Consider the following 23,351-nt stretch of genomic DNA (forward strand, 5'->3'; position numbering starts at 1 on the left):
GAACACAAGCACCTTTGCCCCTGTGCCTGGGTCACAGTCCCATGTTTGCAGCCCAGTACTCATGCAGCTGCCCTTCAGCATTTCCCAGAAGTCTTTGGTTCAGCTAGACCTGTGTATTTTCTTTCTAGTCAAAGGGTTTTGTTGTTGTTTTAGGGTAGAAGGGTTAAAGTACAGTATGTTCTCTAGGCATGTTTTCTTTTTCTCACATCCATGGCCAGTCTGATGCCATTATATAGGAAATCTGTCATTCCTAACATTTTCTTAGAGATTCCTCTTAGCAACCTCCATTTTCTCTGCATTCAGGGCTTTCAGTGTAGTTTTAATCCTGGGAACTGCCCTCCAATGCCACCCAAGGAATTGACTCTCCCCTTTCTGTTTTGTGTATTTTATGGCCTCCTCTTTCTTTCTTGGTTTACTGCCTTGTTTTGATGGAGCTCATCTCAGTAGCGTCCTGAAATGGAATGCAAGGGAGGTAAATTTTTGTAGGCTCTGCATGTTTGAAAATGTCTTCATTCTACTAACTTGAATGATTGTTTGGCTCAATGTGGATTTTAGGTCAGAAGTTATTTTACTTGAGAGTTTTGAAAACATTACTCAGTTGTTCTCTACCTTCCAGAGAAGTTGAAAGCCATTCTTACTTTGGATCTTTTGTAGACAACCCACCTCTTGCTTCTTCCCTGGAAGGTCATAGGTTCTCTGTCACCATGTTTCACAGTGACGAGCCGTGGTGTGGCCTGTCTTCATCCATATGCTGGGTTTCCAGTGAGCATGTTCTTTCTGGACATTTCGTGTCTTTCTGTGCTGGGAGGTTCTCTTGAATTTCTTCCTTGATTTCCTTCCATTTCTCTCTTTTTTTTCTACAGTTTTAAAAAAATTTCTGTGTTGGGCTTCTGGATGAGGCCTCTACTTTTCTTCTCCTGTTTTCTGTTTCATAGTCTTTTTTGCTTTACTTGCTGGATGATTTCCTAAATTTTATCTTTCAACCCTTCTTTTGAAGTTTTAATTTTTAATATCACATTTTTGATATCCAGAACTATTTTTGTTCTGAATATTTGGTTTAAACAGCATATTATTCTTGTTTTAAGGATGTTGTAGTTTTTCTTATCACTCAGAGGATGTTAATTATCCCTGCATTTTGGGAAGTTGTCTTCCTGCATAATGTTTTTTCTAAATTGCTTGCTTTGTCTGTTTTGATCTCCAGCTTTCATATATTTAGATGTCCCGCAATTCTGGGTTGTTTGCTTATATTTAAGAATGGAGGACTAAAAGAAAAGGCTAATTGAAAGCTCAAAGTTGAGTATGTTGGTGGGGCTTGTCAATCTTGAACTTCCCTGTAGGGTGGGATCTGACTGCTCATTTGTTGGGGTCACATAATCCATATTTTTGTGTGTTTCTTCCTGGGTTTATCATGTTACCACAAGAAGTCTCTTCTAGTCCCTTGCCTAAATAGTAGAGGAAGGGCTGGATCTCTCACATTCCCTATGGGGACCCCTGTTTTGGGCACTGCATGCATGCCCTCAGCAGGTCCTTTGTCTTCCAGCCTGGGGATCTGGTGTGTTACGCTGGGGGATAAGTCTCATCTTCTGTAGGAGAGGGGAAGGAACAGTTGCCCTGAGGTGTGGAGTGGAGGAGCTGATGGCATGACCTAAATTTCAGCAAATCTTTGTTTTAACTATTTCACTTCTACCTGTAGTTGCCTCGTAACTGGTACTGCCAGTTCTTAGCTCTCTCCACTGTCAGCTTAGATTTGCCTTTCTTTAATCTGCTAAGTTAGGTCTGGATACTATTCTAAATTTTAGCTTATGAAATATTGTTGTTTCCCCCTCTTCTCTTTATCCTAGTAGGTTGATATCTTTTAAAAAAACACTTTAATTTTTGTGAATTGTCAGAAGAAAGAACAAATACAGAAATTCAGTTCTTTATTTTGAACTAGAACTTGCGAATTTTTAAAACATGTTTTAAATGACCCTTTCTCCTTATTCATAAGCATTACTTATCCTGACTGTCTTTCATGATACACACAGCAGTAGGAACCAGGTGGTTTATTATATGATAGGGCCCTTTACTGGAGGGACAATGAACCAACAGTGGTGAAAAGTCATTTTGGTTCAGGGCACAGAGCCTTAGGTACCTTACTTTATTGAAACCTCATAATGACTCAGTGGGACAGGCATTCTCAATGTCATCTGACGTACGAGGAATCTGGGGCAGAAAGAGCTTGCATAGCTTGAGCAGTATTGCACAGATAGCAGTAATGCAGGTATATTCTGACTGCAGAGAGTGCATGTAACACCGAGAGAACAGACATTTTTTCTTTGCTTCATTAAGAAACAGAACAAAGTAAATTCATAGCCTTAAAGTTACTCTAGGATTAAATAACACTTGGAAAAGGTGTCTTAGATTAGCAAATGAGTAAATGCTTAGTATGTTTTAGATTTAATTCATTTATTTTCTAGTCAATTTCTGAGCATGAATTTAAGGAGAACATGAAGCTTGAGGCAGTGAACCCTCTTCTCCCTGAGGAAGTGTGCATTGCCACCATTACTGCAGTGCGAGGCTCCTACCTGTGGCTCCAGCTGGAGGGTAAGTGCCGTAGTCCCTGGGAAGCCTTCTCATGGCTGCTCTTTGCCTTTTCTGTTCACCCCTGTAATGTGGTTTGTTAGACTTAATTGATTAGCTAAAAGGGGGGCTTGTTCAAAGACTTCTAATTTATAATGCAAAATTCTAAGCTAAAACTTTGTTTTCTTATCCTTGACTTTCAAATGTTAGGGAAGGAATATGAATAAAAAGCCTTTATTACAGACTGTCTTATTTTTTTGAAGGGAAAAATAGAAGTCAAATAGCCTATACTTTGATATGATCAAAATACATGAGCATGAGCATTAACAACCAGCTTCTGCAAGGGATAATATTTTGGTTGTTCCCATTCATTAGAACCAAAAATGTGTAAAATAAAAGATATTAAAAGTAATATTCAACACTTGGACAGGTTTGTGGATGGAAGCATTGGCTGAATACTCAGTGCTACAGTTACTGTACGTGGCCTGGGGTTTCGTTTTTATTCGGCTGCCAAATAGACTCAGTACCTATGTTTCCAGTTTGTAGAATTGGCATTTGGTACATATATTAAGTACAGTATTGAAAATAGACTTTTAGGTATTTTTTTAACCTTTGCTGTGCAACTTGCCAGTGTTACTTACTGATTTGAATTCATTGATCTACTTTCTGGCTTGTCTCCAAGTAGCACAACTAATGTTCTTGTTGAGGAGAACTGTCACTTTTGTCTTTGTTTTCCAATTATTTCATGGAGTTAACTGATATTTGTCAACCATCTGAATGATACTCCTGGTAGTTCCAGTTGCTTACTTGCTGTTCCCTAACTAAGGGTCGCCCTGTATATTCATTACCCATTTGGGTCTTTATACGGCTATGTGTGAAAGACAGTTAACTTTTTTTTTCTTAATGTTTGTCACACATGAAAAAGTAGGAGTTTTGTGTGAAAGAAACTTGTTTAAGAGACTTTTTGTCTGTATTATTGCAATAGCAGAACATTGATTATCTAGGGAATAGTTTATGAAGAAGGGTATTCAGTGGTCTAAAAAAATTTTTTTAATCTAAACAGGTTCTAAGAAGCCCATACCTGAATGTATTGTGAGTGTGGAATCCATGGATATATTTCCTTTGGGCTGGTGTGAAACCAACGGCCATCCCCTAAGCACTCCTCGTCGAGCACGAGGTACCTGTCCATTTCTGGACATTTCAGGGAAAAACAACACAAGGTCCTGGTTGTCTCTTCCTGCATAGGAAATTATTTATTACAGCAAACATTTATTATCTTACAGTTTCCGTGGATCAGAAATCTGGGCACAACTTAGCTGGGCCCTCTGGGTCCATCTCTCTCAAGGCTGCAATCAAGGTGTCAGCCAGGGCTCTAGTCCTCTCAAGGCCCTACAGGGGGAAGATCTCCCAAGTTCATGCAGAGGATTGTTGGCAAGAATACATTTTCTCGTGGACTATTGGACTGAGGGCCTTAGTTCCTTGCTGACTGTTGGTTGGAGGCTTCCCTCAGTTCCTTGCCATGTGGGGCTCTTTATAGGGGAGCGCACAGCATGGCAGTTGGTTTCCATCAGCCAACAAGTAAGCAAGAGTAAGACAGACTGAACAAAATGGAAGCCAGAGTATATTTCTGTAACCTGATGTTAAACGTTCTACCTCCCCTCCCCTCTTTAAATCCTAACAGGCCCTCACCAGTAACAACAGTCTGCAGCGTGGAGGTTGGGGATCACTGATTTCTATAACATAAAAAATTTTGGTCTTTTAAAGTACAGCAGGTCCTTGAATAACGTCATTTTATTATAACGTTGATGAGATGCCATAGGAACTTAACTCTGGTTTATATCAATTAGCCTATGGTAAAATTGGTTTTGTTATGTCATTTTGCTTGAAGTTGCAGAACCTATTGAAGATGTTAAGTGAGGACTTCTTGTATACAATTCAGTTGTTTCTAGTATATTCACAGAGTTATGCCACTCTTACCACAGTTGATTTGAGAACATTTCATTGTCTTAAAAGAAACCCATATTCCTCAGCAAAACATCTTTACTTCCTGTTTTGGGGCCCTAGGATATTACTAATCTAATTTGCATATGTATAGATTTGCCTGTTCTGGACAGTTCCTATAAATGAAATCATACATTGTGTGGTCTTTTGTGACTGGCTTGTTTTACTTACAGTGTTTTCACTGTAAGATTTTATTTATTTTTAGAGAAGGGGAAGGGGAGGGAGAAAGAGAGGGAGAGAAACATGAATGTGTGGTTGCCTGTCATGTGTCCCCTACTGGGAACCCGGCCTGCAACCCAGGCATGTGCCCTCACTGAGAATCAAACCAGCAACCCTTTGGTTCGCAGGCCTGCACTCAATCCACTGAGCCGTTTGGTTCTCGGGCCTGTACTCAATCCACTGGCCACACCAATCAGGGCAATGCTTCATTCTTTTATATTTCTGAATAATATTTCATTGTTATACCACATTTTGTTTATCCATGCATTAGCAGATTGACAGTTGTATTGTTTCCATTCTTTAGCTATTATGAATAATGTTGCTAATGAACATTTGTGTAAAGGCTTTTATGTGGACTTAGGTTTTCATTTCACTTGAGTATATAACTCGGTGTTTAACACTGCCAGGCTGTTTTATGAAGCAACTGCACCATTTTACATCCCCACCAGGAATGTGTGAGGGTTCCACTTTCTTCACATTCTCCCTACCACTTATTTTCTGGGGATTTTTGTTTGCTTTTTATAATAGTCATCCTGGTGTGTTTGTGGTGGTATCTTAATGGTAGTCTTGATTTGCATTTCCCTAATAACTAATTATGTGGAGCATCTTTTCATCTGCTTATTGGCCATTAATGTATCTTCTTTGGAGAAATGTCTGTTCAAGTCATTTGCCCATTTTTTAATTGGCTTTTTTTGTTGTTGAGTTGTAGGATTTTGTTACATATCCCAGCTATCCCTTATCAGATACATGATTTGCAAATATTTTCTCCCATTCCGTGGGTTGCTTTTACCTCTCTTGATAGTGTCCTTTGATGTACACAAGTTTTAAATTTTGATATTGCAGTTTATTTTTTCTTCTGTTGCCTGTGCTTCCAGTATCATACCCAAGAAATAATTTCCAAATCCAATGTCATAAATATTTTCCCCTATGTTTTCTTCTAAGAGTTTTATAGTTTTACCTCTGTTCAGGTCTTTGATCCACTTTGAGTTACTTTTTATATGTGGTATAAGGTAAAGGTCCAACTTCATTAATATTGATATTCAGTTTTCCCAGCCCCATTTGTTGAAAAAAGACTACATTCCCTATTGAATGTGTTACCACCCTTGTCAGAATCAGTTTTTCTTTTGAATATCTTTTCCTGCTTAGAAAATATTCAAAGGAGTTGATTGACCCAGGGAGCCTTAATTATTTTTGGTTTTTGTAAAGACCCAGAAAATGTATTTTGTTCTAGATATTCAGACGTATCAGCACTTGTTTTTAGTACCTGCTAGTTAGAAATATATAACCAGGTTTAAAATATGCTAATGTGATTTTAATACATATATAATTCTTTCTCTGTCTTTTAATTTTTCTTGACGTACACATTTTTGTTTTCTTCTTACAGTACACAAACAGAGGAAAATTGCAGTGGTTCAACCTGAAAAACAGTAAGTAATATAATAGTATATTTGACATTTGGAAGTTAGAATGTCTAGAAAAAGAAATAACTAAGAGTATATTTCCTCATATGTTATTTTCTCAGATAGAATCATAATCCTTTAATTGAGCTTTTGATAGTTTACATACTTCTCCTTACAGTATATACATTTCCTAAAATGTCATCATATACAGAAGGGTAAAATCCATTCTCAAGATGTTCCCCAATTTGAGTCTTCTTTTGCTTTTAGAGCTGGGAGTCATTTGAATAAGAGGAAACAGAGTCTCGATGCTGGAATTTGTTAAGGTAGAGCTAAAAGTGTAGATTAGGATATTATTTGTTACAGTGAAAAAAAGCTTGATCTGAAAGACAAGACTACAAAGGCACACGAAAGGCGTGCCCTTGTATCCCATCAGGAGACGCTTTGTAGCATATCTTCCTGCACAGCTTTTGAGCAGTAATCGGTCAGTGTTGCCTTAAAAATACAAGGGTTTCTGTGTGTATGCATGTGTTCTTAAACATTGGGTTTTCAATTTTGTATGAGTTAGCTCAGGCTGTCATAACAAAATGCCACAGACTGGGCGGCTTAAACAACAGATTTGTTTTCTCATAGCTCTGCAGTCTGGGAAGTCTGAGATCAAGGTACCAGCCTGATTTGGTTCCTGGTCAGGGCTCTCCTCCTAGTTTACAGACTGTCTTCTCACTGTGTCCTCACGTGATAAGGACAGAGAGGAAAGGAGATCTTTCTCTTCCTCTTCTTATAAAGTCACCAATCCTATTGGATTAGAGCCTAACCCTTATTTACCTCTTAAAAGCCCTATCTCCAAATATGGTCACATTGGGGATTAGGACTTCAACATGGATTTTGAGGGAACACAGTTCAGGTTATAGCAAATTCTATATAATTTATAGCTGCTTTTGTGGCTATGTGAGTAATAAAACTGACAATAGAGGTAGAGAGAAGAGCCACAGAATTCTATTTGAGGCAGTGACATGAGATAGCAGGGACAAAAATCTGGCCTTGGGTTTTTCCTTGATTTAGTTGTCCAAAGTTTTAGTCAGGAAGTATTCTAAAAAAATTAATTAGCCTTTTTTCATTGATTACTGCCAATACAGTAATTCTCTTTTTTAATAATATAATTTATTTTTAGTTTTGAAACTGATGGAAGAAAACAAGACCCTATATTAAAAATGTTTCCATTCTTTGACAATTAACGAATAGTCTACTTGTGTTTTAAGAATCCCAGAAGGAATTATACAACTGTTCTTCACATGAATGAAAGTGTGTTTGAACATGTAATATCAGAAACAGTTGCCATTTTTAAAAAAAATACAATCAAGAGGGCACCTTCTGTTACAGAATTTGTAGTCTGCCACTTTTGCTTTCTTCTTAGATTTGAAGGAAACTAACTCTCATGCTTTACTGACTTTAAGGATTATCTTACTATTTTGTTGTATGTGTGGTTTTTGTTTGTTTGTTTGTTTTTTGACTCAGAATACCATCCTCAAGAACTGTCCATGAGGGCCTGAAGAATCAGGAGCTGAACTCCACTGACTCAGGTATAAGTGCATGCCTTCTTAGGGAAAAGAGGACCTTTAGTTTCTTTTAATGGACAATATCTAAAAATAAACAACACATTTGATTTATAGTGTGTAGTTTCATAGAGGAGTCTCTTAACTGTGATTTTAAAGAGTTATAATTGTCTAAGTGTACTTATTAGACAAGATTGGGCATGTTCAGAGTGGTATGGCCATAGACTAAGGTATACTTATTAACAATGATCTTTAGGATGACATCTCTGTCCATTTATAATAATTGTAGCTATTCTTTACTGATCACTTACTGGGTATAGGGCTCTAGAGGTCAATATTATTATCCCTGACTTTAGATAAAGAAACTGAGGATTTCCCGGCAGTGTTCTTTCTTAAGCAGGGTGATTGAGAGGTGGATGTATATTCTTCTTTAAACCCTTTTTATGGTATACACAGTTTGTATATATATTTCACAGTTTAAAAAAATAAAGCACTGGAAAAACAGATTGTCCCAATTCCTGATATATGAGACAAAGATTTTTTTCTGGAGGCCCAAATCTTTTGTCCAGCAGCCTCTCCCCAGAACTACTGTTGACTCCCCTTTTGCTGGTTGTATTATGTTTAGCATCTTGGCTGTATATGTTCTAGCACAGGTTAGGCATTTGGATGGTGTTTAGTAAATGCCTAGAGAAGAAAAGAAACCAAAACTTGAGGAGATCATATGGCTTATGAGTAGAAGGGTCAGAAATGGAACTCAAATCTTAAGTTCCAAACCTGCATTTTTCTCTTCTATCCACTGCCTTTTCATTTTATCATTTATACATAGAGAATCAGGGCTGTGCAACTCTTTATTTTTGGTGTATTACTGGCCATTCTAATGCCTACTGAAACTATAGGATTAGACATTAATATCTCCTACATGTCCGCAGCCAAGTTTAGGTTTTGTGATAGGTCCGGTCACCTTGGGAAAAGAATCTGGGGCTCTTATTTACATGTAGGAGTTTTATTGGGCAGTGCTTTTGAGAACAATTCCTGGGAGGGGTGAAGGAAGAAGGACTGGGCAGAGGAAGAAGTCGAGCCACAATTCACTGTTACCAGAAGTTTCTTCCAGTCCCACAGGGATCATTGGTGCTGGTATACCACTCAGAATCTGCCCTGATTGAGGCTGTTATTGGAATTAGGCTACTGCTCCCTCTCCACCTTACAAAGGGTGGGAATCTTCAGCAGGGTGGGTCTCTCCTACTGAGGTTAGTTCTAGGCTGAGTGAGGGTAATTCCAGGATAGACTTAGAACTGAGAGCTATAAACTGCCAACATTCCCAGCTGCAGGGAGCATAGATGCCTTGATCCTGAAAAGCAGGATCTGGATGGTAGAGTTCAAATGGAGAAGTGGACACCGACATGCTGACCACTGTGCTAAGCCTAATTTTAGGTGAACATTATGTACTTCAGGGTCCTGTCAACAGTGGGCAGTGTACACATATCTCCTTTCCTTAACATTGCTTAACCATATCCATCAGAATAGCTTCTCTCTGCTTGAAATGAAAATGAAGATGTTTCAGTGTCTTTGAATTTTTTATATTCAGTAGATGAATTGCTAACCACAATGAGGGGATTTAAAAAATGTTATATTGGAGTACAGTGTTCATACAGAAAAATAGTTGAAAAGAGGGGTCTCTAGGCCCAGTTATACCCCACAGTAATTAAAGAACTTAGAGGTATGATCATGCATAATTTCAGCCCTCTGAGAAATCCCAGAAATGGAAGGGAGCCCACCTCACTGAAGGCTGCCATCATACTACTTTGGTGGTTTTAAGAGAACACACTGTGATTCTAGATAGTATTCAGCCATCACTCCCTAGAAATATTCCAGAGTAGATTATTGAATAGTTGTTTGTCAGGAATCATCATGGGTTCTGGAAGTAAATCTTCCATTTGCTTTATTGGTAGAAGTACATGGCTTTGGAACAGTGTCACATTAACCTGTAGGAGTTAACCTACATGTAATTCAGAATGTTGTTTTATTTCAGCAGAGTGATAAGCTCCATAATAGAGTTGTAAATATTTTAAGGGATCTCTCAGTGATATGTTAATCCTCAAAATATGTAGTTTCTAACTTTATATAGCGGTCAATGTATTTCTTTTCCCCCCCAGTAATCCAACTTTGGAAATGGGTTGGAAGATGACTCTGTTCTGAATATTTGTTTCTCTTCATTTCCCAGTTATGATTAATGGGAAATATTGCTGTCCAAAGATATACTTCAACCACCGTTGCTTCTCAGGGCCATACCTTAACAAAGGACGAATTGCTGAGCTGCCTCAATGTGTAGGACCTGGGAACTGTGTTCTGGTCCTCAGAGAGGTAAGGTTCTGGCCTAGAGCAAAGAACTTGGAAATTTTACAGAAGTCTCATAGACTCATTCATACAAGGGTCTATCTATATGTCATGGATGTGACAACTCTAGGTTTTATTATAAGTGATTAAATTCTTTCATGTTGGACAATAAACTGGATACAATTATTTATGGTCCTACGGAACATTTTTTTCTAAGCAGTTCTTTACATAGCAGGCTCACCTCTTTCAGTGTAGCAAGGTCTTCTGTCAGAGACCACGCGAGAACTGCAAGAGTGAATGAGAGACTGCCAGTCAAGATGGCGGCATAGGCAGAAATGGCTCGAATCTTTGCACAACCACATCAAAATTACAACTGAAGAGGAGTTCCAGCCAAGATGGAGGCGTAGGTAGATAGGCTTCGCTTCCTCACAAAACCAAAAGAAGGATAACAACCAATTTAAAAATAAAAAACTACCAGAACTGCCAGAAAATCAAATTGTACAGAAGTCTGACAACCATGTAGTTAAAGAAGAAACATTCCCTCAGACTGGTAAGAAGGGCAGATAAGGGAAGCTGGGGCGGAGAGGACGTGCAGCAAGGTGGCGGCTGGTAGACCTGGGCTGATGAGGCGGCTGGCAGACTGGGCAGTCCCATATTCATGTGCAGATAAGCTGAGAGGAACAACTGGGGAGCTAGAAAAACTGTGCAACCCATGGTTCCAGCCTGGGGTAATATATCCTCAAAACCGAGGGCTCTAAAATCCTGTGGGAATTGTGGTGGCAGGAGAAGCTCCTAGTCTCACAGGAGAGTCTGTTGGAGAGGCCCACAGAATCCTAGAACGTACACAAGCCCACCACCCGGAATCAGCACCTAAAAGGGCTCAATCTGCCTGTAGGAAGTGAGGGAAAGCGGGGCGAGAGCTGGGCAAGCTAGCAAGCGTCATTGTTCCCTTTCTGACCCTTCCCCATATACAGCACCACAATGGAGCTATGTGGGTCAGAGGAGAAGAGGAAGATCAAGAAATTAAAAACTTACTTGAACAAATAATGAAGGAAAACTTCCCCAATCTGGCAAAGGAAATAGACATACAAGTCCAGGATGCTCAGAGAGTTGCAAAGAAGTTGGACCCAAGAAGACACACACCAAGGCAGATCATAAATACATTACCCAAGATGAAAGATAAGGAGAGAATCTTAAAAGCAGCAAGTGAAAAGGAGACAGTTATCTACAAAGGAGTGCCCAGAAGATTATTAGCTGATTTCTCAAAAGAAACCTTAGAGGGCAAGAAAGGTCTGGAAAGTAGTATTCCAAGTCATGAAAGTCAAGGACCTACAATCCAAGATTATTGTATCCAGCAAAGCTATCATTTAGAATGGAAGGGCAGATAAAGTGCTTCCCAGATAAGGTCAAGTTAAAGGAGTTCATCATCACCAAGCCCTTATCATATGAAATGTTAAAGGGATTTATCTAAGAAAAAGAAGATCAAAACTATGATCAGTAAAATGTCAACAAACTCACAACTACCAACAGCTGAACCTGCAAAAACAAAAACTAAGCAAACAACTAGAATAGGAACAGAATCACAGAAATGGAAATCAGGTGGAGGGTTATCAGTAAGGAGTGGGAGAAAGGGGGAAAAAGATACAGGGAACAAGAAGCATAATTGGTAGGCAAAAAATAGGGGGAGGTTAAGAATAGTATAGGAAGTGGAGAAGCCAAAAAACTTATATGTACAACTCATGGACATGAACGAGAGAGAAGGAATGCTGGTGAGATGGGGGTGGTGCAGGGCAGAGGGGGATAAAGGGGAATAAAAAAAGTGGGACAATTGTAATAGCACAATCAATAAAATATACTTAAAAAAAGAATGCAATGAAAAAATTACAACTAAAATATAGAACAACTAGCTCAGAACCATCATAAATTGAGTTGAATAGAAGCCTGACAACTATGGAATTAAAGAAACCACATTTATCTAGACTGGTAGAAGGGTACAAACTCGGAACAGGGTGGTCCCACACCCATGTGTGATGGATAAAAATTTGGGAGGGATATCTCAGGAGCGAGGTGTCCCAGACCCACACCAGGCCTCTCAGCCCAGTGTTCTAGTGCCAGGAAGGTAAGTCCCCACAAATTCTGGCTGCAAAAATGAGCAGGGATTGAATTGGTGGAAGAAACTTCTAGAGCCCCAAGAGCTCCTGTTAACCCACACACAGACTCACCTACTCAGACTCACTCCCTCTGAGCTCCAGCACTTGGGTAGCAGCTTGAAAGGCACTAGTGGCACACAGGGAGAAACTGAAGTGTTTGGCATTGAGGCGAACAGAGGCCATTGCCCCTTTGCTAAACCCTCCCACCACAGAGCTGGTAAGCTGGTGCCATATCTGAGACTCCATCAACATAGCTAACACTCTTTGACCCATCTTGAGACTCTGCCCCACCCAAGCTGCTTTTCCATATGAATGGCTAGTCTTGGCTCATCCTTCATAACTTCCTAAATCTTCTCAGCACATAACAGCTGACCTCTGAGTCCCAGGGCTGGCACCAGCAGCAGCCAACCTAAATTCACAGCTTGGCTTCCCCTGGGAAACTCAAGCCCAGCACAAGTAACAGCCATCTCACATGGCTTTATAGCTCAGGAAGGGTGGCCTTGGGCAAAACACAGGTGGGGCTGAAAAAATTTAGCCCCTTGGCCTTCACCACCTGGGAAATGCCAGGGCCAGTGCATCCAGTGGACAGCTATGACCATGCTGGAGCACCATCACCGTACCCCTGCACAGCCAGTCCTCCACGGAGGGTGGAGGTTGGTGGTAAGTGGTCACAGCCAATCCTTGCAGCTGACTGGCCTGAGTAAATCCCTCCCATTGTTCTGACAGCAGCAGCCAAGGTTCATCTACAAGAGGAGGAGGCACTCAGCCCATAAGAAGGGCACACCTCAAGTACCCAGCTTGGGTGATAGGGGAGGCTAAGGGACCCTACAGGACACCTGCTACATTAGTCAACACTACCAAGACAGGGAGTCAAGTTAAGTTCCCATAAGACTGTCAGCTGATTTCTCAAAAGCAACTTTGCAGGCTAGAAGGGATTGGCAAGAGGTATTCAAAGTCACGAAAAGCAGGGACCTGCAGCAAAGATTGCTCCTCCCAGCAAAGAAAGCTATCTTTTAGAGTCAAAGGGCAGATGAAGAGTTTCCCAGAAAAGGAATAACTAAAGGAATTCATCACCAATCCATTATTATTAGAAATGTTAAAGGGACTTGTTTAAGAAAAAAAAGATCAAAACTATGAACAATAAAATGGCAAAAAATATATCAACAATTGACTATAATAAACTAAGCAAACAAGAACAGAGACAGAGTCATGGACATGCGGAGCATTTTGATGGTTGCCAAATGGGAGGGTGGTATGGGGGAATGGGTGAAGAGGTGAGGGGATTAAGAAGTGGAAACAGGTAGTTACAGAATAGCCACGAGGATGGAAAGGTCAGTGTAGGGAATGGAGTAGCGGAAGAACTTAAACACACACATGACCCATGGACATGAACAATGATGGGGGGATTGCCTGAGGGAGAGGGAATATGAGAATAGTCAGGCTCTGACTGGGAGGCTGTGTGGCATTAATCTGGACCATAACAAAACTCCGCATCTGCTGGACTTGCAGAGCTTCCCGGCAAGGGTGCTGCACTGAAGGTAACAGATGTGGGGACTACTGTTCAGCCCCTAGGGTGGCAAGGCAGGGTCTGGGGAGGCTGGAGCTTTTGTTATCAGACTGTTCCAACAACATGAAAGCTCAATCATCTACAAAGTATCCCAAACAAATACAATTATCTGAGAGTACCATGACTGGGGAAGGATTTGAAAGGACATACTAGAGTAATTTTAAATTCATATTGTCTATTTGTTTCTGATTGTAATGGTTTTGAATATTTAAGAGGGTCTATTATTCTCTTACTTGTAACTTTAATCAGCTGTCATATCTTCACTATTATTATTTTGTTAACATTTATTAACTAATATGACTAGCATTAATATCATAAATGACATGCTAGGGGATAGCAAGGGTCTGATGGTCTGTTTTTCTCCTTCCCAACCCATATTTCTGCTTTAAAAATGGAGCACAGGTCCTCACACTACTTATCAATGCAGCTTACAAACCCAGTCGTGTCCTTCGGGAGCTGCAGCTGGACAAAGACTCTGTGTGGCATGGATGTGGGGAAGTCCTAAAAGCCAAGTGAGTAAGCGCCTCTGCCTTTTGTGTATCACAGAATCAGTTCTTCCATGGATAATATTAGGTACTTAGGTTTCCTTGCGCAGTGCTGCTTCAACTGTTTGTGGTGAAGGACCGGGTTTGTTTCTTTTCTGTGTTTCCATTCTGTCATGGACAAATACTTTTAGAAGATACAGTAAAAATGAATTACAAGTAATGTGAAATTTAAAAGGCATAAAATTTAAGAGAATTTTTTTTTGTTATTAGATTTAAGAGACATAGAATTCCTTTTTCAAATTACTGTGAAAGTTCAAAAACATTTACTCTTGTTTTCTGACCTGATCTTGTCATGGACGGGTGACAGTTGTCAGCTGTTATTGGTCAGCAGACCACACTCTGAGGATCACTGCCCTGGGGTAAAGAAAGATTTAATGAAAGTCACTTTTCATTTAATAGTTAGTATAGAAGTTATTATGTGAAAACCTTAGTCCTGGCTTGTGTGGCTCAGTAGATTGAGTGCTGGCCTGCGAACCAAAGCATCACCGGTTTGATTCTCAGTCTAGGGCAGATGCCTGGGTTGTGGGTAGGTCCCCAGTAAGGGGTGCGGGAGAGGCAACTACACATTGATGTTTCCCTCTCTTTCTCCCTCCCTTCCCCTTTCTAAAAAAATAAATAAATAAAGTCTTAAAAAAATAAAAAAGAAAACCTTAAACTTAGGAACAGAAAGCAGGAACCTTATTTTGCTAATTTAAATAACTCAGCTTTTAGTTGTCATAGCTTACTAGATTATAAATTTGATTTAAGCACAAAATACATTAACTCCATATCATTTTCAGAGTCCTCAAAATATAAAAAGACAGTCTTCTCACAAGCAAATATTAATATACTTGATTTTTCTCTGGATAATCACTAGCCCAGTAAAGTTGGTCTCTCATGTCTTCTAATGGCAGATACAAAGGAAAGAGTTACCGGGCTACTGTTGAAATAGTGAAGACAGCAGATCGGGTGACTGAGTTCTGCCGGCAAACCTGTATAAAGCTGGAGTGCTGTCCCAATCTGTTTGGTCCACGGATGGTTCTGGATAAGTGTTCTGAGAACTGCTCTGTACTTACAAAGACCAAATATAGTGAGTCGTGTTTTTCAAACTTGTTAACTTTAGTAGCTGACCATACCTTATACCCTGGAAAGTTTTTATTTTGCAGAGAATCACACAACAGAGGTATACAAATTTATTCTGTGAAGGGCCAGATGATAAACACCTTAGGCTGTGGGTCATGTGATCTCTGTTGCATATTTTTGTTTTATTTTATTTTCACATAAAAAAAATCACTTTTAAAAGTCTAAAAACCATTCTTAGCTTGAAAGCCATACCAACCAGGCCATGTGCCAGATTTTGTCAACTTTTATATGTAGCATGTATATAAATTAGCTATTGCATGAATTAGGTTATGTAAATCATCCAGACAATCTATAAGTATTTATTGTGTGTCTACTGTGTACTACCACTGTTCTAGCCCTGGGATATAGCAACTGAAAACAGATTTCTGTCCTTGTTGAGTTTACATGTTAATGGGGGAGACAGATAATAAACAAGTAACAAATATAGGGAGGTAAGTATTGTGGATAAAAATGAAGCAAGATGAGCAAGCAAAGTAGGAGAGTGAGAACAGCATCTTCCTGACAGGTAACAACCAACCTGAAGGAAGCCAGAGAGCCAGTTGCACAGATTTTCAGGTGAGAATGTTCTGGGCAGGGGGGAACAAGAGCACAGGCCTGAGGCAGGAGTGTGCTTAGTGTCTGAGAGACGTGAATAGTAGGAGGTGGGGAGTTGTGTAGCTCGCTCTGAATTGTCATAACGACACCTGTTCCTTCATATTGTTTATCTTCTCTCTTATGGAACTGCAATAAAAAAGCAAGTCATACAGGATGAAATTTCCAGCTTGGAACTTTTCTAAGGCACTGTTATCCAAACACAAAATTCGGTTCCTACCTTTCCTTAAATCATGTAAACCCTGCTGTCATTTGGGAGAATTAATACAGAGGAGGATTTTACCCCGTTAAATTTGAAAATTGCTTTTAGGGATCTTTAATTCTGTGTCTCTTAAACTTTATCATGCATGCAAATTACCTGAGGATCTTGTTAAATGGAGGTTCTGATTCATTAGGTCTGTGGTTATCTGGGCTCAGGCATCTGCATTTCTAACAGACTCCCAGATGCTACTGATGCTGCTGATCCAAGCTCCACATTTAGCATGATGAGCTTTCTAATCAGTATTTGCATGACAAATCAAAGAAGACTAACTATCTAGTTTCTATTTATATTTATTGGATTGCAAATTCCTAAAGGGCAGGAATTATCTTAGCTTATTATTGTGTCAGATTCAGCACTTAGTTTAGCAATTTGCCAAAAAAATTGCAGTTATTAGCTAAATGAAGTATGCTATTCCTGTAAATGCATATATAAATATACCACGTTGAGCCTTTGGAAGATATATGGATTTTATTATGCTTTTTGTCTGAATTTGTTTTTCTTAATGATATAATTGAAATTAGCCTAGATATAAAGGAGTCTTTATAATTTTTCCCAATTAGTAATTTGAGTGACATTAAATGGAATTCCAGTCATACCTCGGTACTCATTGGCTTCAGAACTTGTCAAACCCTGTACTCATCACATATTGATGAGAAAAACATGTTTCAGCACTTAGTGCTTGCTCAGGACTCATTGCACTTGCTAGAACGTGTATGAGTCACGACAATACCCCCCCACCCCCCAAGAGAAAATGCTTCATCATTCAGGACACGTTGGTGTAGACGCTCGTCATGAGTTCGGGAATGAAATAACGAAGAGTACTGAGGTACCACTTTATATCCTTTAGAATTATTATTATTCTTTTCGGGGGTAAAAATTATATAATATTTTGATAATAATATGTAACAGAGTTAGAATATGTTTCAATTTTAGAATTATCACTGTATTCTAAAATTTATGTGCAAATACAAAGGATCTAGACTAACCGAAACAGTCCTGAAAAAGAAAGAATAAAGTTGGAGGACTTTGCCTGACTTCAAGTTTTACCATAAAACTAGAAATCAAGAGTTGGTTGGGCATTGATGGAAGTGTAAGTCAAGTAGAGTGATGGGACCGCATAGAGGGCCCGGAAATAGAGCCCAGCTCATATGGTTAAATTTAACGGGGAAAGAAAGTTCTTTGAACAAATGACGCTGTTACAATTAGATACACAAATTGAAAAAAACAAAACTCCTTCTCTCCTACACTTAATATAAAAGCTAAAACTATAAAACTTCTAGAAGAAAACAAGGAGGTTATCCTCAAGAGCTTGGGGTAGGCAAGGATTTCATAGAGAAGAACATAATACACTAACGTAAAGGAAAAATTAATAAGTTAAACATCAAAATTAAAAACTTTTGTTCTTAACACCATTTATAAAAATGAAAAGATAAGCTACAGCCTTGGAGAAAATATTCTTAATATATATATCTAACAAACAACTCTCCAGAATATACTAAAAACTCCCACAACTCAATAAAAAGAGAAGTTTTGCAATTAGAGAAAGCTGGTAGTTGTACAATATTGTGACACAAAATACTGCTAAATTGTGCAGGGTGGGGCAAAAGTAGGTTTACAGTTGTGAATATGTGAAACATAGTTTATTCTTGCATTCTTACTGTATTTTCATATGGAAAAATAATTTTCATATTATTTTTCAACTGTAAACCTACTTTTGCTTCACCCTGTGTGCTTTTAAATGGTGATTAACTTTACGTTATGTGACTGTTACCTTAATTTAAAAAAAGAGAGAGAGAAATGAAATGTTCTAAAAGTAGATAATGGTAATGGTTGCATAACATAGTGAATATGCCAATACATGCTGAATATGTACCCTTTAAAATGATGGATTTTATGTTATGTGAATTATATCTTAATAAAAATGAAAAAACAAAAAAATGAACAAAAGACTTGAATGTACACGTCACAGAAAAATATGTGCACATGGCCAGTAAGCACTTGAAAACATACTCAATATCATTAGTCATCAGGGAAGTACAAATTTAAACTTACATTGAGAAATTACTGCATATCCACTAGATTGGCTAAAATGAAAAAGACTGACAATCCCATATGCTGGCAAAGGTATAAAACACCGACATCTCCCATGCATTGCTGGTGAGAGGATAAAATTATACAAAACTTTTAGAAAACTGTTTGGCACTTCTTTAAAAGTTAATCACACATCTATCATATGATCCAGCGATTCCATTCCTAGGTATTTATCCAAGGAAAATGAAAATATGCCCACTGAAAGCCTTGTACAAGAATGTTCACTGCAACTTAATAGCAAAACCTAGAAGCAGCCCAGGTACCCATCAACAGGAGAATAGATAAAGTGGTATATTCGTACAAGGGAATGCTATTCATTAATATGAAGGGATGAACTATTCAGACACACAACAGCAAGGATGAAACTCAAAAACCTTATGCTGAGTGAAAGAAGCCTTGCACTGAAAAGTTCCTGCTGAAGGTTTCCAGAGATGAGTCAAGCTAACCTATAGTGATGAAAATCAGAATAATGGTTGCTTTTGGTAAAAGGGAAAGGGACTAGAAAAGGAACCTGGGAACCTTTTAGGTTGATGGAGATGTTCTGTCTTGATGGGGAAGGATTATTCAGGTTTATGCATTAGTCAGTACTAATCAAACTGTACATTTAAGATCTGAACAGTTAAGATTATTCCACTGTATGAAATTTAAACTTTAATCAAATACAGTGTACTTGTTTTCTCCTGTGCTAATAGAATCTCTTGTGGTTTGAAGTGCACAAAAATAATGAGGCTACTTCATTTTTCTTTGTCATTCACATTTAGCACACTATTATGGAAAGAAGAAAAGTAAAAGAATTGGGAGGCCGCCTGGTGGACATAGTAATTTAGCGTGCGCCCTGAAAAAGGCCAGTAAGAGGAGAAAGAGGCGGAAAAATGTTTTTGTTCATAAGAAGAAACGCCCCTCTGCATCTGTTGATAATACCCCAGCGGGCTCTCCCCAGGTATGAGATCTGATATGCCTGTAAAGTCTAGAAGCCAGAGATCACTGCTTTACCAGACAGACACGGGAAGAATGCGTGCCGATCTTTCTAACTTGGATCTCTGGCCAATAGACGATGGTTTCGTGGCCCCGGAACTGGTTTGTCCTGAATTTCAATGAGCCTTCTCTCCTTTTCCTCTAGGGAAGTGGGGGTGAAGATGAGGATGACCCAGATGAAGGAGATGACGATTCCCTAAGTGAGGGCAGTACTTCTGAGCAGCAGGACGAGCTACAGGAAGAGTCAGAAATGTCAGAAAAAAAGTCCTGTTCCTCTTCTCCTACTCAAAGTGAGATATCCACATCACTGCCTCCAGATAGACAAAGGAGAAAAAGAGAGCTTCGCACTTTTTCTTTTTCCGATGATGAGAATAAGCCTCCTTCACCAAAGGTACCCATTTTTAAAATACAGTGTCTTTTTTTTCCTCTCTAGAACTTCTAGAGTATAATTGTAAATGATGTTGGCATTCTACTTATTTCAATGCAGGCTTCAGTTGAACTTCCTGAGTCTCTCTTTAAATGATTCCAAATTCAGTGGTTTACTTGTGTTTCAGGGATTATTTGGAAATAACTTTATCAAGAGGGAGGTCTCAGAGTGGCTGCTTGTCTTAAGTAAAAGAATGTTTCATTGCTAGTTTATTCTGAAATGTGTCATTTAGTTCAGGGAAAACTCCCTCTTTAATATTTTTCATAATATGTATGGTTTTATGGAAATACAATGGTGTTATAGAAATAAATTATCCTTTTGTTCTAGTTAAGCCATCTTGTTTAGTATATTTAGCATATACATATCTGCATGTTATATAACATCACACATTAAAGAATGGGAGTTAGTGTTTTAAAACTGGGTTGCTTTTTAAATATAGTTTATGAACAGAACCAATAAATGATTTCTCCTGATAATTTAGCTAATCCTTCTCTCATTGGAAATATCATCCCATTCACTTTAGCACCTACCAGAGAGAGTTGAAATAGACCAAGGCACGAAAGGGAGATTTAAGAACTATTTTTTTCTGTTAAATTGTCCAAATTATTTCTGCTGAAACTTTGAGGTAAAATTTTCCCCATTGATATTTCTCACTATAGAAGACAAACATTTCCTGCCTACTTAGTGTATATGGTCTTTTGCCATCTTTGCTGGGAGAAATCACATCATAAAAGCACTTTAAATCCTGCCTTGAGGGGATATGAATTTAAATAGAGAGACGTGTTAAGAATATAATAGCTCTTACACCATTTGGTTTGATTCTCTTGTGGGGAATGAAGGAAATAAGGATTGAAGTTGCTGAAAGGCTTCACCTGGACAGTAACCCCCTGAAGTGGAGTGTAGCAGACGTGGTGCGGTTCATCAGATCCACCGACTGCGCTCCCTTAGCGAGAATATTCCTAGACCAGGTAACCACCATGTTCTCATTCTTAGTAACATGTTTCTTTAGCAAAGGACTGTGGGTGTAATAGCAATTTATGTACAGGTCTCAGGAAAAATATTAATATGCAAAATAAAATTATTTTAGTTCCATTTTTAGGAGTACTACTATGTGAAAAAGTTATCTGACTTCTGCTGCAGTTGAAGCAGATTATAACTGCATTCCCATTTTTCCTAAGAATTTCTTTCTATCCCTCAAATATTTAAATGGCTTAAAATTAAGTATGTCATGATTAATTATCCCCCTCTTTTCCAAAATAACAATTTGCCTGTTTCAAAAAAATAAAATCTGTATCCCTGGCTGGTATGGCTCAGTGGATTGAGCGCCAGACTATGAAGCAGGGGGTCATTGGTTCGATTCCCGGTAAGGGTGCATGCCTGGGTTATGGGCCTGGTCCCCAGTAGGGGGTACACAAGAGGCAACTACACCTTGGTGTTTCTCTCCCTCTCTTCCTCCCTCCCTTCCCCTCTCTCTAAAAATAAATAAAACCTTTAAAAAAATAAAATAAAATAAAATCTGTAATGTATTAGGCTCTTAAGTTGTGATCAATTTTCAGGCAGGTTTTCTGAAACACTAATATCTGTGACCTTAAATAAATATTGAAATAGAATTTATTTTGATAATTGGGGAGATTCAAAAATGAACATCTTCAAAGAACTTAATTGGGCTTTTTTATGAATGTTGCAGATCAGGACATTGAAGTTTATAGTTAATACTTTCTTCCAGATTTAGAAAGAGTCCTCTAAAAACATGTTTTTTTGTTTTTGGCACATTTAATTGCCAGTTACAAGGCTAGTCAGTTTACTAAATTTCTACTGAGCAGAAACTGTAGAATGGATTCTTATCCTTGGTAAAACTTGATTATTAATTCTGAAGATTCATTAGTATGGAGGAATATAAAAGGCATCTAAAAGGAAATGTGTGATATTTACTCAAAAGGGGAAAGTAATGAAAGGAAAGCACAGGGACACTGATTTTGACAAAGCCAGAGTGAATCATGATTGAGCTGTCATTCCCATGCACATCAGAGATAATTTGTGTTTTTGTGCTTTAACAGGAAATTGATGGGCAGGCGCTGCTGCTCCTTACCCTTCCCACCGTTCAAGAGTGCATGGACTTAAAATTAGGCCCTGCCATCAAACTTTGCCATCACATAGAGAGGATCAAGTTTGCTTTTTATGAGCAGTTTGCCAACTAAGAAGGACAACCAAAGTGAGCTGTATCTTTGAAGCACAAATGCAGCAATTCCTTTGCCTGCTCTGTCAGTGGAGCTGAAATAGTCCTGGGGCTCTGGGCCCTGCAGGTGTGGACTTGCTCTCTTTGCACTTTCAGGGAAGGAGGACCCACGGTGAGGAAGCAAAAACTGCACAGAGGTGACTCTTCTGCGAGTGGAAATGTGGGCGTCTCTCATTCAGCAGATTGCAGTTTTTAAAAAACAAAGGTTGTGAAGAAAAGACTTACATAAGAAGAATAAGCATTTCCAGTAGTGTGACCTAAACAAAGAATAATCTGGGCTGCTGGAAAGCACCCTTTTGGTGGTTTTCTTTTTGTTCTGTTCCTCCCCATTGTAGATTGAACTTTGTTCTCTGCTTTCTCTTTCTTGGAAAGAGAGGACTTAGCTTTAAGTCAGCACTGATTTCAGACTGCGCCTAGGGCAAATCAGCGCTTCATTGTCATTGTGTTTCTGAGCTTTTAAAAATTAAAGCAGTTCCTTTTGGGGATGATTATGTGGCTCTAGGATTTTGAATTTGTAGTCACACTTTGATCCAGTTTAAAATTTGTTCTTAGGAGTTCCTTTGTTCACTACCTCTGTTGATAATTGCATTTGCAGTCATGTGTGAGGTTTTTTGTTTGATGTCATTTTAAGCTGCATGAACACTAAAACTAAGGCAGATGTTGGAGGGGGAAAAACACTGTTTGTTTTCTCAAAAACATTGTGTGAGCACTTATACCAGTTCTTTAACTGACCCGATCTAAGAACTCTGCTGTCACTGTTTTCCATCTTGATCCAGCTTGGGCTACCTGTTTTAAGAAGTATCACAAAGATTGTTGGTATTTCAGTTTAATTACTCTCTCTCCATTAGTTTTCGGGGAGACTTCAGTGGCTTTTATTTGGTGTTTACTTTTCTTCAAAGTTGTTGGTCTGTTTCATCTCTAAAGTCCTTACTTTGTCTAAAAGTCAGTAGGTATTCCTTGGACCCATGATTAAGTCCACTTCCCCTTCTTTCTCCATGTCTCCAGGCAAATAGTGTAGAAGCACACAGAAAGAACAGGTTCTGTAACTGTTTCCTCAGGTGGCTAGGTAAAGATTGAGAGGTGGTTAAGGATTCTGGAAACCTCTTTGCCTAGTCAGGTTTATAATTTTCTTCAGTTAAATCTTTAAATTGAATGTAGTCTGTAGTCTAAGGATTCCCATTCAATTACTGAGTTTTCTTTTAGGTGTTTCTTTTGATCCAGCTCAAGCTGATATGAAACTACAGGTGATTTTCACTGCTAGCTGTTACAGAATAATAGCATTTGCTATACTGTTCCAGCCATGAGGAAAGAGGAAAGACATA

At 38.8% G+C, this 23,351-nt stretch overlaps 1 protein-coding gene across 8 annotated transcripts in view; it reads left to right on the plus strand.

The window, feature by feature from the left end:
* SFMBT1 (Scm like with four mbt domains 1) overlaps positions 1-22,957 on the plus strand; it is a 115,061-nt gene extending 92,104 nt beyond the window's left edge. For 6 of the 8 annotated variants that reach the window (XM_053929278.2, XM_053929281.2, XM_053929277.2 and 3 more), the window contains 11 exons: positions 2,457-2,583; positions 3,623-3,736; positions 6,164-6,206; positions 7,692-7,756; positions 9,951-10,090; positions 14,183-14,292; positions 15,192-15,394; positions 19,153-19,331; positions 19,512-19,757; positions 20,633-20,761; positions 21,851-22,957. In XM_053929278.2, the coding sequence (XP_053785253.1) occupies positions 2,457-2,583; positions 3,623-3,736; positions 6,164-6,206; positions 7,692-7,756; positions 9,951-10,090; positions 14,183-14,292; positions 15,192-15,394; positions 19,153-19,331; positions 19,512-19,757; positions 20,633-20,761; positions 21,851-21,991 (1,497 nt within the window). In that variant the 3' untranslated portion in view covers positions 21,992-22,957. The remainder of the gene's footprint in view (positions 1-2,456; positions 2,584-3,622; positions 3,737-6,163; positions 6,207-7,691; positions 7,757-9,950; positions 10,091-14,182; positions 14,293-15,191; positions 15,395-19,152; positions 19,332-19,511; positions 19,758-20,632; positions 20,762-21,850) is intronic. The other 2 variants (XM_024556506.4, XM_024556503.4) reach the window with 1 other exon arrangement.
* Positions 22,958-23,351: the final 394 nt, after the last annotated feature.

Source organism: Desmodus rotundus, chromosome 8 (genome assembly GCF_022682495.2).
Source record: "Desmodus rotundus isolate HL8 chromosome 8, HLdesRot8A.1, whole genome shotgun sequence".
Lineage (NCBI taxonomy): Eukaryota > Metazoa > Chordata > Mammalia > Chiroptera > Phyllostomidae > Desmodus > Desmodus rotundus.